The 25,132-nt window shown below is 33.7% G+C and overlaps 1 protein-coding gene across 1 annotated transcript in view; it reads left to right on the top strand.

Moving 5' to 3' along the window:
- LOC114335682 (protein yellow-like) overlaps positions 1 to 24,009 on the top strand; it is a 332,848-nt gene extending 308,839 nt beyond the window's left edge. The window contains exon 7 of the mRNA XM_050655707.1: positions 23,528 to 24,009. Within this exon, the coding sequence (XP_050511664.1) occupies positions 23,528 to 23,729 (202 nt within the window). The 3' untranslated portion in view covers positions 23,730 to 24,009. The remainder of the gene's footprint in view (positions 1 to 23,527) is intronic.
- The last annotated feature ends 1,123 nt before the right edge of the window (positions 24,010 to 25,132 follow it).

Genomic DNA, 25,132 nt, shown 5'->3' with positions numbered 1-25,132 from the left:
ATTAGTGTATTTTAAATAGTATTTGAAATACAATATAAGTATTTCAAATACGCCTAACTCTGAAAGTGCATACTTGTATTATGTAAAGATAAAGAACAGCGTTATAAAATGACAAATAGTGAACTAATTCTTTAAAACGACATTGCAATTCGCAAAAAATTCATTAAACCTACTCTATCAAAAATATAATATTTTGTTGTTCCTTCATAAATTTTTGTTAAAGTAGATTAAATTACGCTTGGTATGATAAAAAAACCATCCAACATATTCTTTGTTTTAATCTAGTATTAACACTCAGATAAAAATATAAAAAAAGTGATATCGATAAAACGAAACTTGCCAGCAAGCAGTTCTAAGCGTACAGGAATCATTTTCAAGAAATTTACGACCCTATTTTGAGTATAATCGCTTCCTATATCAAGTTACTTTTATATGGCACTCATTGTATTATTAATTTTCTTATCTTAATTGGCAACTAACATATCTATCTCGACAAAAAGTATATCTGTTACAGTTCAAGTTGATTCTCAGTTAGTCCAACTGAAACGAGCAGTAAAAGTTGATTTTAAAAATTTAAATCAACTTTTACTAGTTGGAGTTGACTCTTCCTGGATCGATTCAGTAAATGTTGATTATACGAGAATCTCAAGTGCATTTTTGATGAGTGTGCGTTTCTTTGTTTTGTCCGTTTCAACTACTTATTAGTATAGTCTGTAACGTCGCCCCCGTTAGGTAAATTATTCTAATTCGATTTTTTGCATAAACTTACTCAAAGAAATACATCCGTATAACAATCCTTATAACAAATACACAGGGTGTCACGCGGTACCGCGGTCGAAAAATTGTGTAACCAATTTCAGTAAAGTCAGTCAGTAAAGTGACTCTTTATCGAACGAGTCTGATATTACGAGTAGAGGAACAGACGCATTCGATAAAGAGTATTGAGGTGGTGCGTACAAAATTGTATCGTCAATCATAAAAAACATTAACACTTACTTACAACTTTGTGGAATTTTTTTTAATTTAAGACGAAATAAAAAATTGTATGACAGTAATGACAGATGACTTTTGCATGATATCCGGTTTTGATGTTTAATCGATAGTTATCAATATTGTATAGGTACCTACCTAATTACTAAATCTGTAAAGTTTTTATTTATTTTGTATGAAACACTATAATTGCGAAACACTACAGAATTTTACTTTTTGACATAAATTTTATTAATAATAAGATACATTTTGTACAATATTTTTAATAATTAAAGTAAATAAATTTTAATTTCACTCAAATAAATAATCGATTGCTGCCATTGACCACTTACATTTAATCTCGGTTAATTTGATTAATTATCGCGGCAGGTAAATAACATTCTTCTTTCAATACAACAAAGTGTTACTTTACTGCGGAAAATGAGGGCAAATGAGTAAAATAATGAATAATTTTAGTGACGTTTGGCGATAAACAATGATTTTAAACAAATTCGCAAAAATACACACACCGGCAAAATTAGCCGAACACCTTAAAAATGGGACATGTTTGATGTCTCGAGTTTCCTAAACCACTGATCCGATTTGAGTGATTCTTTTAGTATGTTATAGCCTTATTATTTAAGAATATCGTTGTAATAATATTGTTGCTAGACAGGTAAATATCATTTTTTACCGGGTGTACAAATCATGCTGTGTTTTTTTCTTAAAGTTTGGAACACCCTGTGGAATATTCTATTACATGTAAAATATTAAAATTAATACTCGATTGTAGATTTAGGCTTTTTTAACATTTTTCTTTTTGATTCATTTACTTATGTGAGATAATAAAAAAGTTATGTGCGTTAACGACTATCCATGTTTTTTATCAATAAATCCTCATAGTAGGGGAGGAAAGTATACTAAATTTGCAGTTACTCGAGCTTTATGGGAATCTATTGGATTGTGAAGAGTATGTGCTAAAATCAGAAAAAGGTTAAGTTAAATTTTCCATAAATTGGGGGACTTTTCATTTTTTAATTTAATTTTCCATTTGAAACAATCATTTTTCTCCGATTATAGCGCTATCTATCCATTTATAGCGCTATCTATCCATAATTAGAAAAAATGTGTCGAATAAAAGTTGCTTATTTTTACGTAAAGAATTCAAATCTGCAGTAAAAATTGGGGGCTCCTATTTAAGAGTTTAAATTAAACCCCCCACCCCACCTCCGTGGAGGTTCGTGACACCCCACGAAGAGGGGAGGGGGGTAAATTAAAAATTTTAAATACGAACCCTGCGATTTCGCAAAATGAGCATCAGATCGTAAAACTGCAAAATACACCTATTCAATATTTTTCAAAAATCTACCGAATGGCACCAAACACGACCCCGACGGAGGTGGGCTGGGGGGTTACTTTAAAATCTTAAATAGGAGACATCTTTACAAACTGCAAATTTAGCATACTTTCCTGCCCTACTATGAGGATTTATTGATAAAAAACATGGCTAGTTGTTAAAGCACATAACTTTTTTATTTTCCAACATAAGTAAATGAATCAAAAAAGAAAATGTTAAGAAAGCCTAAGTCTACAATCGAGTTTTAATTTTAAAATATTATATACTAGAATATTCCACAGGGTGTTCCGAACTTTAAGAAAAAAAACACAGTATGATTGTAACACCCGGTATAAAATGACATGTACCTGTCTAGCAACAATATTATTACACCGATATTCTTAACTAATAAGGCTTACTAAACTTAATAAACTGAACTTATAACTTACTAAAAGAATCACTCAAATCGGACAACAGGTTTAGGAAATTCGAGACATCAAACATGTCCCATTTTTAAGGTGTTCGGCTAATTTTGCCGGTGTGTACTTTTTTCACTTCGTACAAATTTTTTTTTTAGATCCGTTGGGTCTTTTTTCTCTAAAATTGACTGTTGTCGAGTTATTAGCGACTTAAAATTTGAAAAACGCCAAAATAACCATTTTCAAGGTTTAATAACTCGGTTAAAGATAATTATTGTGAAAGTCGAGCGAGCGGCCGTGGAGTAACGGCATAATCGCTGGCCTCAAACGCCAGTGCACGTGGGTTCGAGCCGTGCTAAAGACAAACCATTTTAATTTCCAAAATGACACGAGCCGTCTCACCGTGCCTCGGAGAGCACGTTAAGCCGTCGCGTCGGTCCCCCTGGGCTAGTGCACATCGACACTAGTTACTTGAAACAGGGTTAAAGATGTAATTGGCGCCGGAACTGTCCGAAAGGCAAAATTGCCATACGATATTATATATTATGAAAGTCAGAAACTAAAAAAATCAAAGATTAAAGCTACCTCCATAAGATCCTGAAGAAAATTTTGTCATTATTTCATTAATAAGATACTATTTTTAATTATCAACAATGAGCGCTAACCGTGTATTGAGGCGGCCGTCAATGTGAGCGCGAGTGAGATTCACCATTGGACGGCTGGAATGGTGCATCTCTTTAGCACTCACTATTGACGGCCGCCTAATACGCACTTAGCGCTCATTGTTAATAATTAAGGATAAAGCTTAGTAATAAAATAAAATAGTGACAAAAATTTCTGTTGGATATTGTAGAGGCTATAAACTTTGATTTGGTTACTTTCTGACTTTCATAATAATGGATTTTAACCGAGTTATTAAGCCTTGAAAATCGCTATTTTCGCATTTTTCAAATTTTAAATCGCGTACAACTCGACAACAATCAATTTTAGAGAAAAATCACAAAATACCTTTTTTTGCTCAGAATAACCCAAATGATCTAAAAAAAATTGTTCAAAGTGAAAAAATTATTTTTATGAATTTGTCTAAAAAAAATTGTTTAAACAATTTATCGATCAAGGTACTGCCTGGCACCCAGTAGATTTGTTATAAGGACCTCTTTTTGAGTAAGTTTGTGCAAAAAATTCGAATCGGAGTAATTTACCTAACGGGGGCGACGATACAGCGTAGACTAATTTGAACATATTCAGTAACATTTAATTTCTAGAATCAGACGTTTGTGTGAATCAGAATCAACTTTTACTAAATGGCATTGGGAAGAGTATACTTTTCCTAGTTGGAGTCTACTTTTACTAGTAAATGTTGAATATAAATGTTCATTTTATATTTATAATCAACTTTTACTGAAACCAGCCGTTAGAGTTGACTCCAACTAGTTGGAGTCAACTCCAACTGGATAATCAACTTGAACTGTAACATATCTACTAAATAAATTATTTTTCAAACTCTTTCAAACTAAAAAAAAACTAAGTTCTTAATCTAATAGCACATAATAAAACAACATCCAAAAAGCTACAACTACATCCTACCAGATTGAAAACAATGGGAACCTTCTCTGGCAACACCTCTGAGGCTTCTACAATTTGCAAGCCATAACGGATGCTGAGACTAAGGAAGATGATGGAATTTTACAATTTATAATTCACGTCCCATCTGCTCAGCGCGGTAAAGTTCCAACGAGAATGGTTCCCTTCGTACTCCAATCAGAGTAAACATGTAAATCAAAAATAAGTAATCATTTTCAACTTCCTTGCAACACGAAACTACAGGCGCATCATTATTCCAGTTCAATCAGAGAATGCAGCCAGCACCTCTACCGGTTTCGAAACTTATTAGTATCTCATCATGAGGCACGTATGCTGCTCTCTCTGACCCAACTAGGACAAACCCCGGCGTGCAGGGGTATAAATTGTAAAATTCCATCATTTTCCTTAGTCTCAGCATCTGTTAGGGCTTGCAAATTGTAGAAGCCTTGGAGGTGTTAGCAGAGAAGGTTCCCATTGTTTTCAATCTGGTAGTATGTTAGTTTTTTGCTAGCAGTTGCCGCTAGGGCATCCCTGCCATTTCGTTCGTTGCAATCCGTGACTGCACGTCGGTGTTTGTCTTAGTTGGGTCAGATAGAGCAGCATATGGGCCTTCTGATGAGAGACTCATAAGTTTCGAAACCGGTAGAGATGCTTGCTGCACTCTCTGATTGAACTGGAATAATGATGCGGCTGTAGTTTCGTGTTGCAACGAAATTGAAAATGGTTATTCATTTTTGATCTTTCAAACTAGTTTGACAAACAGTTTGAATTTTCAAACCTGTACGATTGACCAGTTTGACTTGACTTGAATTATTTGTCAGAAGGATTGACTTGAGTTTGACTTGAAATTAAGTCAAACTCAATCAAGTCAATTTCAAACATTCAAGTCAAACTTGTACAACTCTAAACCCAATCTTTCAAGATCTAAATTTATGTTTGAGTGAGTTAATTTAGGCTATCCTTATGAATATCATTGTTTTCAAAACTTATTTCTTCAGGACTTTGTTCTTCTGCTAAAGTACCTTCTATTACAGTTGTGGTATTCGAAAAATTCTTCTTTTGTTCATCTTTTTTTGCATTACGGTCACATTTGCATTACGGAATCGGGAAGTTGATGCTGCTTCATGTAAACGTTTCGGGTAAACCACTAGCCTTTTTAACTAGTTCTTCGTTTTGCCGCTTCCTGTTTCTATACTCAGCTCCAGGGAACTTTTTTGATTATTAGACATGTATAAAAAAATTTTAGTTTATGATGCGTGGAAGAAATATTAATTTTGACTATTTCCAGAAGTATAAAGCAGGCTTTTTAACGAAAAATAATAATTTTTGTAAAGTTTTCAGAAACATCCCTAATAACACAAAACATTCCAGGAATGTTCCTAGAAGGTACACACAGGACATTGAAAACATTCCTGGAATGTCCCCAAAAGCACACGAACGTCCCTGGAAAGTCCCAGGAAAGTGCTGTGTCAGAATTTTAAACATTCCTTGAATGTCTTGTTGGAACATTCCATGAATGTTCTTAGGACATTCAAAGTATATTTTTTAGACATTCTCTGAAATATATCGTCAGTGATGTGACAATACCTCCTATATGTTTTTTCATGAGTTTTGCAGGAGACGAAAAACATTTTTTACGGTCACCTCCTGTTTTCATACGTAAGTTTTGACTTGTTTTGTAGTAAATAGATAGTTGGAATTTACTACAAAACAAATCAAAAAATATATGAAAACACGAGGTGGCCCAAACAAGTTTTCATCTACAAAATTCATGAAAAAGCAGATAGGAGGTATTGTCACATCACCAACGATATACCAGAAGTACAGTAGTAAAAATGAAAGAATACCCATGAACGAACATATAAAACACGCTGTATTTTCCTGTCACCGTGTCACACAAAAAACTGGTCAGCACAAGTACATGTAATAATTATTGTTACTTGCACTGGACAATTTTCTTTGTGACACGGTGACAGGAAAACACAGCGTGTTTTATATGTTCATTCATGAGTATTCTTTCATTTTTCCGACTGTATATGTAGCCATACCAAATAATACATCCTTGATAAATATAAACATTTTTATTGCACAAAATCTTGTCATATATCTTTTTCCATAATCATCACTACGATGACGATTCATTGTATTGAATTATTCATTAGAATTACAATCTGGTCATAACTCTGACCAATGAGCAATTTTAATTTAACCTAAATTACTACTGTTCCTTAAAATGAAGAGCTTACCCATAGCGTCTCTTATCTAATCTAACAGGCACACAAGCACTATGCTCTGCTTTTGTAAACGCTAACCGCACTATTCTAACATACACATGCACACAAGCATTATGCTCTGCTTTTCACTATCACTCAAACTAGTTCAAAAGGCTTTGTCCTTTTCAATCTTCTAGTTTGCCCAGTAGTATCCAGGAGCTGGATTTCCTCAATATTCTTGTAGGTACTTACGAAGTTGTTGCTTGTGACTTCCAACTTTACTCCAACTTTAAAAACAAACCCAGCTGTAAAATATTTATATGCCTGAAGACTTTTTTATGCTTTCATCTATAATATCTATAATAGTAATTTGGTGGAATGCACTTTATGGTAAAATCCAATTCTGACTGAATTGCATATGGATCTAAATCCCCAATTATTTTCAGCTTCAATAAATATCTAAAACAATAAAAGAAATAATGTTATTGCTTGCAAAATTCATCAATATTGATAAATATCAGAGAAAAATGAACATTGATAAAAATTGTTTGCCCTACCTTTCTCCAAACATGCAAACATCTGGTGTCTCCAATAATAATTTCCTTAAATAATCACTTTGCAGTGTGGTAAAGTTTATAAAGTTCACAAAATACAGCAAACGAAATCCAAATGAATCCAAAATATGACGATAAACAGTGAAATGATGAAATGAAATGATATTACAAATTACAAACATAACCTCTGTAACCTGTATGCCATACAGAACGCCAGAAGTCACGTGGTTTGGATTGCCTAAATACATATACACGCGCAGCAAATTTGAAAATGAATGCAAATTGAATAGTAAATGGCCTCTCTTAAAATATAGGACATTGGTAGTCTGTTCATAGAATGTCTTGTGGTAACATTCCACGAATAACTTAATCAGATATTCACCGAATGTTCCTTGAATGTCCAGTACATTCAAACATTAATAGAACTTTGATAGTACATTCGTGGAATGTTTTGTGTTTTTAGGGATGGAGACTATTTTCCTTTTAATTTCTTTTGTCTCTCTAACCACAACACAATATGTAACAAAATTGTTTCAAGTTTGCTACAATTACGCTGTGATACATTAGATCACGTTCAAGATTAAAATGTCACAAATTATCCCGCAGCATGCGTTTATATTCTATGACCACATAACTGACATTACAGGTTAAAACGTATTGAAACAACAAAATATATATAAGATTATATTTATTTTCTAACTGGTTGAGACCTGAACTGAAATATACAATTACAATTTATTTTCCTTAATTCAACCTTCCTGTTACTATTACAACTATAACCATATATAAGTATTTATATTTTTATAATTTTTATAATTATTTTTTTCCTGCTTTAAGGGCGGTTCGCACTGGCTTCTTGACTTGCCGCCCAGTTTCCCGGCATCCCTTGCACCCCGGGTCGGAACGGTCGTGCCATCTTGCCTTCTTTGCTTTCTCCCTGCTTATTACTTTCTCCATCTATGGTTGCAGAATTTCACCAAGTATTGTATCAGATATCAGATTACAAGCACATTTACCTATAAAAAAATGTGGAATTAACCAAAGATAATATTGTAAGAAATATTCTTTGGCAATATTGCTAATTTGTGTTACAATTAATTTATTTTAATATTACTTTAAAATTTAAAAATTGGAGATAGAAAATGGCGTCTTTGATGTTGTTTGTGGCGCCCTCTCTGAGTGTGAATATTATTTCAACGTTAATTAAGCTTTTTGCTTTAAATCTATAATTTTAACATTTTACCGTTAGTATAGTTAGAGTTCTCTTTGAAAGATGTCGAGTAGCGGAGCAGCTTGTTATGTATCAGTCTAAAAAATTTATTATATTATGAGAAAGGTGTATTAAAATTCTTGGAATCACCTTCTAATTCTTCGTTAGTTCTTAATGTTTTACAATTTTTATTCTAGTTTAAGACCAAAAATGTTATTCTTTGGTAATAAATGAAATAAACAAACCAAGACACATTGAATGTTACGAGGAGCATTCCCAAATCATGATTTACAATTTATATACCTACATTGTAAATATCCCCTATTATCATGATTTAGAAAGTTTATAGGAAATGCCGAAACAGGTCGATTTTTAATTTTAAATTACAATTTTTTGATATATATTTCATACTAAGTGACGTCATCCAACTTGGCGTGATGACGTAATCGATGATTTCCTTAAATGGAAATAGGGGTTAAGTGGTAGCTCATTTGAAAGGGTGTTCAATTCTCTATTCAGTAATATAAATATTATTATCATTATTTATACAGGCTGGCCAAAAAAATAATTTTTGAATTATATTAATTGACACAAAAAGAATGTATGTGTATGTACAAAAATGTTTATTTGGCAAATAAAAATTGCTTTTCGCTTAAATTAAATGTTCAAAGTGCTAAGAGGTAGGTGAAGCAGTTTGTGATGTAATTTAAGCGAAAAGCAATGTTTATTTGTGAAATAAACATTTTTTTCTAATTTCTAACAGCAGTATAATGTATTTTGAATTAAATAAATTAGATATATTCTTATTTTTGTGTAAATTAATTTAATTTAAAAATTGTTTTTGGTCACCATGTATAAGTAATGATATAAATGTTTCTACTACTGAACAGAGAATTGAACACCTTTTCAAATGAGCTACCACCACACGACCCCTATTCCCATTATAAAAACATTTACTACGTCATCACGCTCAGATGGATGACGTCACTAGTATGAAATATATGTTTCGGCATTTGCTTGAAATCTAATAACTACTGCCAAATATCGAGGTGGACTCTTTTATTTGGCCCACCCTGTATACAATACAAAAAGTTTATACATTTTAAATATTGATTCGGGAGTGCTCCTCGTAATACTCAACGTGCCTTGGTTTGTTTATTTCCAGTTCATCTTTATTGTAATTTTAGTACCTATAGATGGATTTTGTTTAGATGGAAACAAAATTATTATTCTAATAATTATTTATTGTTACGACATTTCCCTCAGATTTGTTCAATCTAGAAAAAATCCCGAAAAGACGAAAAAGAAGATGTCTTAAAGATATCTAGAATATTCAAGGTGTCATAAAAATATCCCAAAATGTCTAGTAAGGTCAGGATCATCAGAAAATGTATATAAATACAGGAAGTTGACAGTTTATGCCTTATTGTTGGTGTTTCAATAAAAGTAATTTAAAGAAGATTAACATTGGTGCCAGTGGTGGGATTAAAAGAGATATTAAGTAATGATTAATGGTTAATACAACATCTACTGAGTTTGATCAAAATAAATCGATACGTCCGGACCTCCCACATGGTTTTTAAAAATGGAAGATGAATGGGAGAAGCGTAGGGTGGTGACGGAGAAGCGTACGCAAGAAGAGAAAAAGGTGATGGAAAAGCGCAAACCAGACGAGACAGAGTAGAAGAAGATGTACAGGATTATCAGCATCCAAAATAAGAGCAACACATATTCATTTAATTTTTAAATGTCCTACAAAACAAACATCACGTTTGTTGTTAAATAATGAGGTGACACCTCAACACGAGTGCACTAGTTTCAATAACGCTTTGTCAGCTAATCAATATTATTCTCAATTCATGGCCAGCCCGTGTCAGCATTAAAAACATCAACACTTTTCTAGTTTATTTACAGTTACAGCAAAGCATCGCGGATCATTCTATTTCATTCTTTAATCAATCATCATTCGTGATTCAGATACATGATTAGATAGTTATACCTCAAGGGGACCAACTCGTTACAGATATTTAGAGGTGATCAATAAATAGAGTATGAGTAAATAGTGTTTTTCCAAATCAACCCTCTCCTCAGGGTAACTACCCCGTAATATATCAAGTTCTATTATGAAGAGGGGTAAAAGGCAGAGGTAGTAATAATAAATAGTTTATCTCAAATTACTAGTAGAAGAGACAAATTAGAAGAACAACAGAACGATATAAAAACCGATGAAAAAAAAAATTAAAAAACAACAAACCTATTTATATAAATTCAAATATAACAATAACAAAACGTTTTAATATCTAATTTAGAAAGACAAACAGTTGAGTTAGAAACAAAAAATAATACCCAAGCTGTTTTAACTAATGTTGTTTCAATAAAACTAATGTTGAATCTGGACAAACAGCTTTATCATCTTTGATAGTTGCACCAGGCACAATTTTGGACCTAGGCTTATTGTTGGTGTTATTTTTGGTCTACCTAGGCAGTAAATTACACTATGGATGTCAACATGGTGTTGTTTTGAATAAGTTCCTTTAATCCACTTATTTTATTAGTTGAATTATACAAATTGGTTATGTATGATATACAGGGCCGGATTAACACTTTTGCCGCCCATGGGCCAGAGGTCTGCCTGCCGCCCTAGCGGGGGTGCAACACCGGGGGGGGGGGGTCCGGGGCCCCCCCCCCCGAAAAAAATTGAAATTTAGAGGCAAAATAACGCATTTTGGGACATTTTCCAGCGCTCAACTGTCTCTTGATATTGTAATGGTTTTAGTACCTCTCATGATGAAAACAAGAAACTATGTCCTAAAATTGCGTTTTATTAATTAAAATAAACTATTTGACAAAACTCCGTTAATTACGAAACCATTTTCTACAACCGTGATATTCCATTACTTAAGATTACAATAATAGTAAATAAAATCGTTGTTGATATTATTTTGTGAAACATCATGCAGCTCGTAATTCCCAAACTCAACAATTCTTTTATAGTTTTATGACTATTTTGGCTGAGAATGATTGATTTGGAGTGAAGTGAAAATTCGGCTTCGTTACTCGGCGACGGCTCACCTGTGAATGTGCCCGCAGGCTTTGAGCCATAATCGGTCATTGCTGTCGATTTATGGGCAAAAACAGGACAGTTAGGAAGGGGCTAAAATTAGTAAAAGGTGTACAGAGTAAGACTGCAAAATAAATGATAATTTCTGTATTGAATATAGGATAATAACAAATATATACAACATCGAAATATAACTGTTCAGAGCATACAAATCACATATCCAAACAAATAACTTACTCACTAAATTAGCTTTGTTAAAGTAAATATAACTTAAAACTTCTTCTTTCTTGCACGTGCATTGGAAAAATCATCAACAACTGCACTGAAATCGAGTTTTGTTGTCAGTTCATGTTCTATGGCTAAAACAGCCAGGCTGACGAGTCGTTCTTGAGTCACTGTTGAACGCAGATAGTTTTTTACTCTTTTCAAGGTCGAAAACGATCTCTCAGCAGAACAGTTTGTAGCAGGAGTTGTCAAAAACATTTTCAAACCAATAGCCACGTTGGGAAACAAGTCCTGTAGATTTTTTTCTATCAAAAATCTGTACAAGTTTGATAGTGAAAAGTCTTTTTCGGCTTCTTTGTAGTTTCCTCGGATCAGAAGTCCTTTCAGATGGATGCACTCGCAAATAAACTCTGACTCTTCAATGTCTTCAATATAGATTTTCTGCAAAGACGTCGCGTTAGCAGTAATTTCTTCGGTAGTTAGAGTCTTTAATTTTGTTAGAAATGAAAACTTTGCAACGAAGTCTGTGTACACAGAGATCCTTTTGTCTAACTGAAACTGAAGTGTTTCCACGATGATGTCATAACTTTGTTGAAGACAATTTCCCCTAATGTCATCATCCTCATCATAAGTTCTTTCTTCATCTTCTTCTGAAGATTCATCAAAGAACCTCTTTCTTTTCGCCTTTCTTTTTGGGCGATCAAAATCTTGCTGCACCTGCGGCTGCGTCTCTTGTGGAAGTTCTGGCTCATCGTTCTGTCTCATTTCACCTTGCGCAATTTGCAGTTTTTTTTCGCCCTCTTTCTTATAGTGGGTAAACATGTCTTTCATGTTCATCACATACTCTGTGAGTGAGTTGTACAGGATTACAACGCTGTCCACGGTCATATTTTCAGCCTGGATCTTTTCACTGACTGAATTAAATTTTTGAAGTACATCTCCCCAAAGGGCTGCCATGAAACATGTTTCTAGAGACATTAGTTTTCGCAACAACCCTTTGGCTTTGGATTGTGTCTGTTTGTTTTCATGATTGCTTGAAGTCATGTCTATCAGCGTCTTGACCATGGGTTTGTAGTCTTTATTAAGGCTTTTGCAAGCTTCTTCCCTTGCAGACCATCTTGTAACACTGAGAGACTTCAACGACGTGTTCTTGTCCTTTCCTGTGGCCGTGAAATTTGACAGAAGAAGATTCCACCTGTGCGTAGAAGACGAGAAAAAATTGTACAATCCTTGCAAGAGATCAAAGAAATGTTTTGCAAGAGAACAGCATTCTGCTGCGCTTGATCCCACTAAATTTAGTGAATGCGCTGAACAAGGCACATAAAATATCAAGGGATTCTTTTCTTTAAGTCTTGCCTGCAACCCCGAGTACATTCCTGACATATTTGACGCGTTGTCATAGGACTGTCCCCTACAGTTTTGTATGTCCAATCCTTTCGACTGTAGGAAAGAAAGCACTGAGTTCACTAGTTCTTCACCTGTATGACCTTGATTTTTCATAAATTCAACAAAATGTTCTTCAGGGATTCCCAATTCATTCACATACCTTAATATGAAAGACAATTGATCAATGTGTGTTACATCAGGGGTGGAATCTACTATTATAGAATAGTACTTGCTTTTCTTAGCATCATTCAAAATTGTATCAATAACGGTTTTTGCCATTATTTCGATGAGTTCTTCACAAATGGTTGATGATAGGTATGACTGTTTGCCTTTACCCGCTTTCCCATATTTTTCAATGTGTGCTTTCAAAAATGGATCAAATTCGGCAATCAGCTCCAAGCACATCATATAGTTGCCATTTGAAAAAGAACCAAATTTTTCGTCAGTCCCCCTAAAGGCAAGACCACGCGAGGCAAGTTTTTTTATTACGGCCACCACTCTCTGGAGAACTGCCTTCCAATACCTTATTTCTTCTTCCACTTGGTTTTGTAGAAGCTTATCGATCCTCCCGGCTGCTTCTGCTCTTTGTTTGTATACTATTACACTATTGTAGTGAACGTGCGAGTTTTCATGCTCTTTTATTCTCGCTGATGCATGTTTCCAATCACTGAACCCATTTTCAGTAAACTGAGTAGAGGTCGAACTAAACAATTTGCATGGACCACAGAACAAAGAGCCTAAACTTGGTGAGTAAATCAAGAAATCTCTATTTACAATTTCGCCATTTGCAAGTTTTCTGTCGAATAGCCATTTAGCCAACACTCTTTTCCTGTCTGGATATTGCCTTTCAGATTTTTTAAAATCGCAATCTTTATTTTGATTCCATCCATTTTTAACAAAATATTCCCGCGTCTCTTCATTCACTATCCATAAAGCAGGATCATAATTTGGTTTCAAATGGACAGAAGAGTCAGGTTCAGAGACTGTTAATTGATCTTCAATCTCGTCAACAACAAAAGTTAATTCGGATATAGCTGGTTTGATCTTGTCAGTATCAACACATGACGAAGCTGAAGGTGCTGATGCTGAAGGGGTTGAGGGTGAAGCTGAAGGGGTTGATGCTGAAGCTGAAGGGGTTGATGTTGAAACCGGAGGGGCTGATGCTGAAGCTAAAGGGGTTGATGTTGAAGCTGAAGGGGCTGATGCTGAAGCTGGAGGGGTTGATGTTAAAGCTGAAGGCACTGATGCTGAAGCTGTTGAAGCTGAAGGCGTTAATATGGAACATACTTCTAGTTCTACTTCACAAAATTCTTTGACACTTTCTAAAAGCACTGGTTCTGGTGGCACTGGTAGGTTACTTCTTGTAAAAAATGTATCAAGCTTCGCAGTTTTATTTACAACTTCTGTCAATTTTTTTTTCTTCTCTTCGGCTACTTTTTTGTATTGCCACCCACTGAGCCGTTTGCGTCCATCCATTTGTACAGCTGCTTGTTATAGCATCAATGACATCGGAAGTAAAGGTCTGACTGTAAAAAAAAGAATATCTGTATAATTCAAAACTGTAGTACGATACGACAGGAAAAATGAAGCGAAAAAATGAGGGAAGCGAATTTCCTTCCATTACTTATTCAACTCATTGTGAAACCTATACGTATGGCAACATGCCGAATTACATTTTTCCTTATAGAGAACGGAATTAGCTAGAAAATCGAAATTTGCCTTAACATTTTCAGAAAAATATGCTCTACACGAATTTAAAACATAAAGAAGAATTTTTCCCATACGGGCCCCAAAAACCAAAATTTTGGGGTAAAACCCCCCCAAAAAGGGGGTAAATGTTATGGGATTCTTTTGGCTAAATAACTTAGCCGAGATATTGCAAAAAGGAAAGTGTGTGCGTGTGCCGAATTTGAAGAAAATCGGTCAAAAATTGCGACCGCTAGAGCGCGGTCTATATTAACTTACATTACCATTACTATAAACAAATAAATATTTCTTACCTCACAAGTTACAATTTCAAAATGTTACTCCGCTCAAAACAAATTACAAAAACGTTAAACCTAAACAGTTAGACAGACTGCAGTACGTGGAGTTGAGACCAGACAACCGAATGACAATGGCGCGTGGCGGTGATGGAGTTGGTGGGGGGAGGGAAGCGGCAAGGCGACAAGACGCCTGCCATCAGCCAATGCTAGCAACTACTACGATCCCACAACTAAATTTCCCGTGCGTAGCGTACGATACAGACTGCCGCCTCGCCCCTTCGACTCACTTGGATAGAGTGGCGTAGCGTAGTGTACTGCGACACATTACACCGCGCAGAGTGTCGCGTTATAAATAAATAATAAACAATAAAATAGTTTTTTAATATTTAATGCTCAGGTTCACTGGTCTTGATAATCGATAATAAAGCTTTATAATCAATCAAAAATAATTACACTTTTTTTTTCTCAAATCCGCCGCCCCAAAATTTTGCCGCCCTGGGCCGCGGCCCAGTTGGCCCGTGCCTTAATCCGGCCCTGATGATATAGCTTAGGTTGGTTGGCAACACTAGGCGTGAAGGCAGGGATCTCATACAGATCAGCTGTCAACAAGTTGACTAGGTTAGGTTAGAAGAGTATTATATATCTATGGGTTAGAACATAGATAGGTTAGAAGATGAACACGTTGTAAAGAGATACTGAATAATACTTAATAAAATATAAAAGCTAATGTGTGTGTCGTTACATGTCAACAATAAACATAATAATACATGGTGTCAGGTTTATAAGAACCCTAAATAAGAATCCAGTTGTAAGAGACCTATAAAATGGAGTCTGCCAAGGTCCCAAAAAGCATTGTGTTCGATCAGCATACCAGTCAAAATTACGAGAAATTTATTAATAGTTTTTCTATTTATTTAACGGCAACTGGCTTCTGCAATAAAGATAATGAAACAAAAATTGCAATTTTCTTGAATTTAGCTGGTGAAGAAGCTCAAGACATTTTCAGGACATTAAAATTTGTTGGTGACGATGGAAAAAATTATAATAAAGTAATACAGGCGTTTGAGGAGTATTGCAAGCCACTTCGGAACGAAACATATGACAGATATAAGTTTTTTAACAGAAGTCAAGGTGAAGACGAAGAATTTGATAGGTTCCTGACAGATATTAAAATGTTAGCAAAGCTGTGTAATTTTGGAACACTAGAAGATTCACTAGTCCGAGATAAAATATTTAGTGGCATTAGAGACCAGACAATGCAAGAGAGATTATTAAGAGTTCCAAATTTGACGTTGACTCAAGCCGAGACTCACTGTAGAACAGCGGAAGCAAGTAAGTTTCAACTGAAGGACCTTAGAAAAGAAATGGAAGTTAACAGTTTAAGAAGTAGAGGAAATAATAGCTTTAAAGATGGTAATATAAGGAATGCAGGTGCAGATAATGGTAATATATCTAACAATCAAGAGTACAATTGTTTCAAATGTGGGAGACGACATGGTCCAAGAAGCTGCCCAGCTTATGGTAAAACATGTAAAAGATGTAATAGACCAAATCATTTCCAGGTAGGATGCAAGTTTTCTAATTTAACTAATGCAGGAGCAACCTACTCTAGGTCTGCTAGTACTAATCAAAAAGTCTACGATGTTACACATGATAGTTATGACACAACTGTAGGTGATAAACCATATATAGACAGTATTTTACTATTAGATAATATAAATTGTAAAAATAATCAAGTCAACTTGTGGACAACTAGAGTTGTTATCAATGATAAAACTATTAGTTTTAAATTAGACACTGGTGCAAATTGTAACTGCTTGCCTTTAAAAAAATTTGAGGGTTTAAATGTAAATGATATTGCAAAAATAACAAAAAATGAATCTCCCTTAATAACATATGGTAACAACAAATTAAATACCATAGGTCAAGTAATATTAAAATGCTTAATAAAAGGTAAATTCTATGATATCAAGTTTGTTTTGGTCGATGTCGACAGTATGCCAATTTTAGGCCTTAATGCATGTGTAAAGTTAGGTTTGATAAAAAAGGTAGATGAGATAAATAATGATAATCAAAGTGAATGCAGTAAGTTTATAACTCATAACAAAGATATTTTTGGAGGCACTGGTAAAGTACCCTTCAAATATAAAATTATTTTAAAAAATAACGCTAATCCGGTAGTAAGTCCTTGTAGAAGGGTACCAGAGACAATAAAACCAAAACTAAAATTAGCCCTTGATGACCTTGAAAATAGGGATATAATAGTTAAAATGGATGAACCGACAGAATGGGTTAATAATCTAGTAATTGTAGAAAAAAATGATGGTAAGTTAAGGTTGTGTTTAGATCCTTTACACCTAAATAAATATGTTTGTTCTGATCAATTCCCTATACCTACCGTAGAAGAGTTAGGGTCAAAGTTAAAGGGAAAGAAAGTCTTCACTGTTTTAGATTTAAAGGAAGGATTTTACCATATTCCGTTGGATCGAGAGAGTACAAAATATTGTACATTTATAACACCATTTGGGAAATATGCCTTTAAAAGACTTCCATTTGGGTTAAATGTCAGCCCAGAAGTCTTCCAAAGAGTTAATCAAAAGATATTTGGGGACTTGCCTGTAGGTATCTATTTTGATGATTTTATTATTCCAGGTGAAAATGAAGCAGAACATGATAAGATTCTTGCTGAAGTAATAGAAAGAGCTAGACAGAATGGCATAAAATTTAATGATAAAAAAGTACAATTCAAAGTAAAAGAGGTTAGTTATGTAGGCCAAATATTTTCTGAAAGTGGAGTTAAACCAGACCCAGAATATTATGTTCAGGCCATAGTACAGCTTGAGGAACCTAAAAATAAAAATGAACTCTTAAAAATTTTAGGAATGATAAATTATTTAACTAAGTATCTGCCTAATCTTTCAGATATTCTTACACCGCTAAGAAATCTAATAAAAAATAATGTTCAATGGTTATGGACTGATGATCATACAGAGTGTTTGTCAAAAATAAAAAACTTAATAGCTAAAATACCTACTTTACAGATCTTTGATAAAAATTTACCCATAGAGGTTCAAACCGATGCTAGTCAAAATGGTATTGGTGGATGTTTGTTGCAGAACGGAAAACCAGTAGCATTCTGTTCTCGTAGCTTAACAGAAACAGAGATAAAGTGGGCACAGATAGAGAAAGAATATCTTGCAATATACTTTTGTCTAAGCAAGTTTTATCATTTTATATATGGTAATAGAATTTGTGTAAAAAGTGACCATAAGCCACTTGTAAGCATAGACATAAAAGATATTTGTAAACTTACCAATAGCTTACAAAGACTAAAATTAAAATTGCTTAAATATAACTACATAATAACCTACTTGCCTGGAAAATATATGTACATAGCAGATTTACTTTCCAGGTTTTTCGTTAAAAATAAAGTAAAAGACGTTCCAGACATGTTAGACATTGTTCACTCCGTAGAAATTGAATTACCTATTTCCCAAGCGAGGATGAGTGAACTAAAAGATGCAACAGGTGAAGACGTAAATTTAAAGCAAGTAATAGCTTATTGTGAGAATGGATGGCCAGAAAAGGTGAAAATAAGTCCAGAACTTGGAGTGTATTACAAAATCAGGAATAACTTTCATGTATCTGGTAATCTTCTATAGGTATAATAATTTTAAACTGGTTGTACCATTTAAGTTAAGATCTCTAATGTTAACAAAATTACATGTAGGACATTTTGGTATAGAAAAGACCAAATCTAGAGCTAGAAAAATATTTTATTGGCCGCAGCTAGCTTCTGATGTAGAACAATTTGTTTCTAAATGCAAAACTTGCCTAAAATATAGTCGCAACATGCAAAAAGAACCATTATTGCAACATGAAAGACCAGACATACCGTTTGCAAAAGTAGCTGCAGATATATTTAACTATGCAGGCCATGATTATTTAACTGTTGTCGACTACTACAGCAATTGGCTTGAATTAATTCCATTGGAATGTAAAACAGCCAAGGAAGTAAGTGATAAACTCAGAAATCTGTTCTCAACTCATGGCATTCCTAGCAGTCTTGTTGCAGATAATATGCCATTTGGCAGCTGTGAGTTTAGAAAATTTTGTGAAAGTTGGAATATAAACCTAATCACCTCTAGTCCGTTATATCCAAGGTCCAATGGACTGGCCGAACGAGCTGTAGGAATCTGTAAGGGCATATTAAAAAAATGTAATGACTCTGGTAATGATGTGCAGCTGGCACTCTTAGAATATAGGACCTCGCCGTTATCAGGACTAAATATTTCTCCATCAGAATTGTTGAATAATAGACTGTTAAGAACAACATTACCAGTATGCAGTAAAATTTTAGAAGAGAAACCTACAGTGGAAAAAAATGAAATAAGAAAAAAGAGGGCAGAGAGGAAATATTATCATGATAGACAGGCAAAGGAAAGAGATGGGTTTTATAAGAGACAAAGTGTAATGCTTAAGAAAGACAGGGTCTGGGTGCCTGCAGAAATTGTAGACACACATGAGAGTCCCAGGTCCTATATTGTAAAGGATTTTGAAAATAACGTATATAGAAGAAACTCATCATTTATAAAATTTTCTCCACATCCTTTTAATACTCATACTGAATTTCATCCTAGTTTAGAATTACCTGCTATAGAACCTTCTAATCAATCTTCTAAAAATATATCTAATACATCACCAGACAAACTTGATAACAATTTCCATAATAATATTAACAGTTCAAGTGATAGTAGTGAAAATGATATTCCACTTCAAACTAGATCAGGTAGGAGAATAATCAAGCCTTCTAGATTTAGGGAGTAAAAAGGGAGATGTATGATATAGCTTAGGTTGGTTGGCAACACTAGGCGTGAAGGCAGGGATCTCATACAGATCAGCTGTCAACAAGTTGACTAGGTTAGGTTAGAACATAGATAGGTTAGAAGATGAACACGTTGTAAAGAGATACTGAATAATACTTAATAAAATATAAAAGCTAATGTGTGTGTCGTTACATGTCAACAATAAACATAATAATACAGGTTATATATTATCATTAAAATAAGGTCATATTGTCTTTCAACCAATTATGCGATATATCAGATATTTATTAACATCTCGAAACTTTGTTGCAAACACACGCTAAACACAGTTGCTCGAAATGACATACAGTAGGAAAAATGAAAGAATACCCATGAACGAACATATAAAACACGCTGCATTTTCCTGTCATTGTGTCACACAAAAAATTGACCAGCGCAAATACATGTTATAATTATTATTATATGAACTTGCGCTGGTCAATTTTCTTTGTGACACGGTGACAGGAAAATACAGCGTGTTTTATATGTTCGTTCATGGGTATTTTTTCATTTTTCCGACTGTAGTGTAGTTTATATCCGAGGTCCAGAAATAGAACTATAGCAGGATTTTAAAGCTATTTACATTCGATGGTCAAACGGCATGGGAAACCCATTTTTAGTGTTACCTCTAGCTCTAGAAGACAACCAACAATTACAGCAATTACTGAAATCGTCTCAGAGATATTATAGAGTGGTGTCAAGAATATTACAACTAGGATGCAAATGACTGGACTACGGTTTTATTCGTCGACGAATCTAGATTTGGATTTTATCCAGATTCTCGTCGAGTAAGAGTATGAAAACCTAAAACGCTTGAAACATGTTCTGGACGTTTACACATACAGAAGTGGTATAATAATGGTATGGATTAAAAAAATACTCGGTGGCAGAACGGATCCCGTTTTTTCAAACCGCTTCCTTTCAGCTCATCAGTACCTCGACACCATTCTAAATACAACCTATCATTCCCCGTTTGCTGATGCGGTTGGTCAAAACTTCCACCTGATGCATGATAATGCTCGTCCCCATGTCGCACGCTCAGTGACAGACTGGCTTACGAACGAAGGTATTGATGTGTTGTCTTGGACAGCACAATCCCTAAACCTGTATCCCATCGAGCATGTGTGGGACATGCTTCAACGAAGAATTACTCCACATATATGTATATGGGTAACATTATACCTGTAGTCCAGGAACTAAAGCTTTTCTCCTCGAAAGTTTTACAGAATGGATCAATTTCCTTGAAAATTTGAGAATAAGTAGTGTATAGTCCATGGATCAAAATCTATATGATGCCGATAGAAGCTTTTACCATGGGGGTGGTTGCCACCCCATCTCGAGGGTGGAAATTTTTTATATTGCGGTCAAATATTTTGACCGCAAAAGTTCCTCCATCGACACTATAGGATGGGAGTTACTTTGCAATAGCGCTAGTACACCAGGTTAGCAACTATATTATATTAGTAGCTTCACTAGCTTATATTTATGTATTCACTTAGGCATATAATATTTTTGAGGATATTCTTTTTTTATGTGCCTATCCGTGATGAATGTTGGCGACCATCATGGGAATTTTTACCTTATCCGCAGGATGTTCTTCTTCCTGGACCCCGTTTTCCAAATATTTTTCCTTGCAAGATGGCTTCTAGAAGGGTATATCTGGATTCATTTCGTATAATGTGTCCAAAGTATTCGAACTTTCGAGATTTGATAGTGGTACCTCTCGGTTCTTCTCTACATTCTTCTGAGGACCTCCTCATTTGTGACTCTCCGATTCTTTTGTGGCTATTCTCCGATATAGCCACATTTGGAAATCTTCCAATTTTCTGCACATATTCTTTGTTCAAGGTCCACGATTCAACACCACAAAAAACAACAGAGAAGACGTAGCAAGTTAAAGTAAAAAACATGTGAAATTTGTCATATACATAAATGTAAATAAAATTTGTGTGGGTCTTGTACAAGCAAAATTGAAAAATTTTGCTTCTGCATAAATCGTGCTTAAATAATTAAATAATTCATTTAAATTAATTAAATATGTCTTTTATTATTAGTTATTAACTCAATATAGGTTTTTATCAAGTAAAAAAGAATTTAAAAACGGCTCGCAATAGAAATTCTAATACCCGTCATTTTGACCGCTGCGGTGCTTCTAGGTATGCAGAAATGTTGGTGCTTCTAGTGTTAAACTTCAGTTTTTTAAAAACTAATTAATCTAAGCCAGTTAAACTTCTAGAATCTATTAACAATACATAAATAAAGAAGAACAAACAAGGCGCATGACTAAAAACATCGCTAACTTACATTATTATGCTTCCAATTGGATTTCCCTTTTTTTTCAAAAAATTATATTGATTTGTTAATTGAAACTTTTTTATCTTACAAAGTTCGTTAAAAAAGAATTTTGTAGTTTTTTATAAGATCTATAAGGCTATTGATATTAAATATTTTTAAAATTCTCAGTGGCAAAAAGAGGTGGCATTGAAAGGGTTGGTAAAGGTGGTTTTTGCATGATATTACAAGTTTTAATTGTCAATAGCTCACTCGATTTTTGCCGTAAAAAAATTTTTGCAAACCAAATTCTTGAGAATTAAATAAGCTACAATTTAATATTTAAATATTTTTTCGTATCTCTGATGCTAATCTTTATATTCTGAAGAAAAGGTATTTTTTACCAAACTACAAAAACTCGTTATTCGCTTTTAACTTCATTTTTTTTAATAATCATTCTAAGCCGATCAAACTTCTAAGACCTATTATCAATATATAAATCAATAAAATCAAATCAGGCCAATGACAAATTTTAATTAGGGTGGTGATTAGGGGTTGTTTACGATCACGTTTTTGCTGAAAAAAATAGGGACTGACGTTCTTTTCATCATAAGTCACTTAATTTTTTTAGTTACAGAATTTTTTTATTTCTGAAGAGACATATTTTTAAATAGCTTAAATTAGTTTCAACAAGTTATCCTCGTAAACTGCATAGTCTCCCCGTCCGCTGACTTTGAAACAAATAAAAAAAAAACGGTTTTGTTTATTTTTTCAAAAGGTACATTTTTGTTAAGTAAAGTTGTTTTGATAAAACGAAACCTTTTTGAGTTATTAGCAGAAAACTGATTAAAAACATAGATTTTTTCGATATAAAACTAACACTTTCGATAGCGAATAAATCGGAAACTATTAATTTTATCGAAAAAAATGTATCGAAAAATGATGTGCTCCATCATTTTTCGAGGTCTCGAGTTTTGCGCCCTCTACAATATTAGTGTACGTGCATAAATGAAAAAGATATATTTTTTTGTACTCTCGAAGAGTGACAAATTAATATGTAAAAAGTTTTATGTTCATTTTTAATAAAGGTTATGAGAAAAAAATTCTTGAAAAAAAAATAATAATTTTTGGTCTTCTAAAGTGTAGGTACTAGTACAAAGAAGAAACTACGCCTCTTTCTAAAAGTATACCTATTTAGACTCCTCCGATGTGTTTATTTGACATAAATTAAATATGCACTTGCAGGAAACTTGCATAAGTTTTCAAGGCAACAAAATACCATCAGAAAAGTACTTTTAGCACTCCCCAGATCATCAAATCCCTTGGAACAGTAGTTTTATTATTATTTTTACAAATTATATGACAATAAAATTGATAAACAATAAATTGTATAGGAAATATTTAAATATAAACATAAACAAATCGTCTGTCTAATTATTCTGTTTTTAGTTTGTTGGCGTACGATCCTGATCAACTCCAATTTTGTGCTGAGTTAAGATGGAAAAATGATGGGTATCTTTGGATTTTAAGTACAAGATTCCAAAGATTTTTCTTAAAGACTGTATCTGAACAGGAGTTAAACTTGAGGATTGTTCGAATACCATACAGGAAAAACACGATTCACCGAGGAGTTAACGATCTAGTTTTTTAATTTTACGTAATTTATTTTGGAATGTACCTATGCGAAACTTGAAAATTTTGTATGGGTACAAGTTTAGTTTATACAGTGCGTCCAAAAAGTAACGCATAAATTCATTCTTTCGTAAACCGGTGATATTAATTAAGGAAAAATCCCGAAACAGGTCGATTTTATTTTTAAATTCTGATTTTTTGACATATATGTCATACTAGTGACGTCATCCATCTGGGCATGATGACGTAATCGATGATTTTTTTAAATGAGAATAGGGCTCATGTGATAGCTCATTTGAAAGGGTATTCAATTCTCTATTCACAAGGTGAATAGAGAATTTATTTATTTATACAAGGTGTTCAAAAAAACATTTTATTAATTAAAATAATGGAGACAAAAAGAAGAATGTATGTAATTTATTTAATTCAAAATACGTTTTACTGTTGTCATAAAACAGGAAAAAAATGTTTATTTGACAAATAAATATTGTTTTTCGCTTAAATTCAATGTTAAAGCTGCCACCCACCTGTCTCTTGGCAGTTTGAACATTTCGTTTAAACGAGAATCAATGTTTATTTGTCAAATAAAATTTTTTTCTCTTTAAAGACAGTAGTAAAATGCATTTTGATTTAAAATAAATTACATATATTCTTCTTTTTGTCTCAATTATTTCAATTAAAAAAATGTTTTTTGAACACCCTGTATAAATAATTATGTTAATGTTTATATTATTGGATAGAGAATTAAATACCCTTTCAAATGAGCTATCACATGACCCCTGTTCCCATTTAAAAAAATCATCGATTACGTCATCACGCCCAGATGGATGACGTCACGAGGATGATATATATGCCAAAAAATCGTAATTTTTTTTTTCTCTGATTCTGGCTTTGGTTTAGAATTAGAACCTTTAGCCACGTAATTGTATAACTTATCACTAAGTCAGGGGAATAATGTGTAGTGTGTGTGTGTTGAGTAAGTGTCTTGTTACTTTACAAAGTCAACGTCATTGTCTTTGCAAAGAGACGCTAATTGTTTCCGAACGTCTGCGGTCCCTCCGGAGAGTACCGATCCCACAAAAATCGTAATTTAAATCGTAATTTAAAAATAAAAATTGACCTGTTTCGGGATTTTTTCTTAAAGTGCCGGTTTACGAAATAACGAATTTATGCGTTATTTTATGGACGCACTGTATATCGCTGTTATAGTAAGATGTGTTAAAAACTGCAAATATTAATTATAAATAATACCTACAATATTATTAAATTTTAATATTTTGGTCTCTTTGAATTTAAAAAAAATATTCCATATTTTTACAAACGCCGAAAGAACTATCGCGGGTAAATATTGTATACAGGGTGGTTCTTAAGTAATTGTACAAAAAGAAACAGTAGATTCCACACTCTAAAATATTACGATTT

Source organism: Diabrotica virgifera, chromosome 7, assembly GCF_917563875.1.
Source record: "Diabrotica virgifera virgifera chromosome 7, PGI_DIABVI_V3a".
Taxonomy (NCBI): domain Eukaryota; kingdom Metazoa; phylum Arthropoda; class Insecta; order Coleoptera; family Chrysomelidae; genus Diabrotica; species Diabrotica virgifera.
This window is presented reverse-complemented; position numbering and strand designations above follow the sequence as displayed.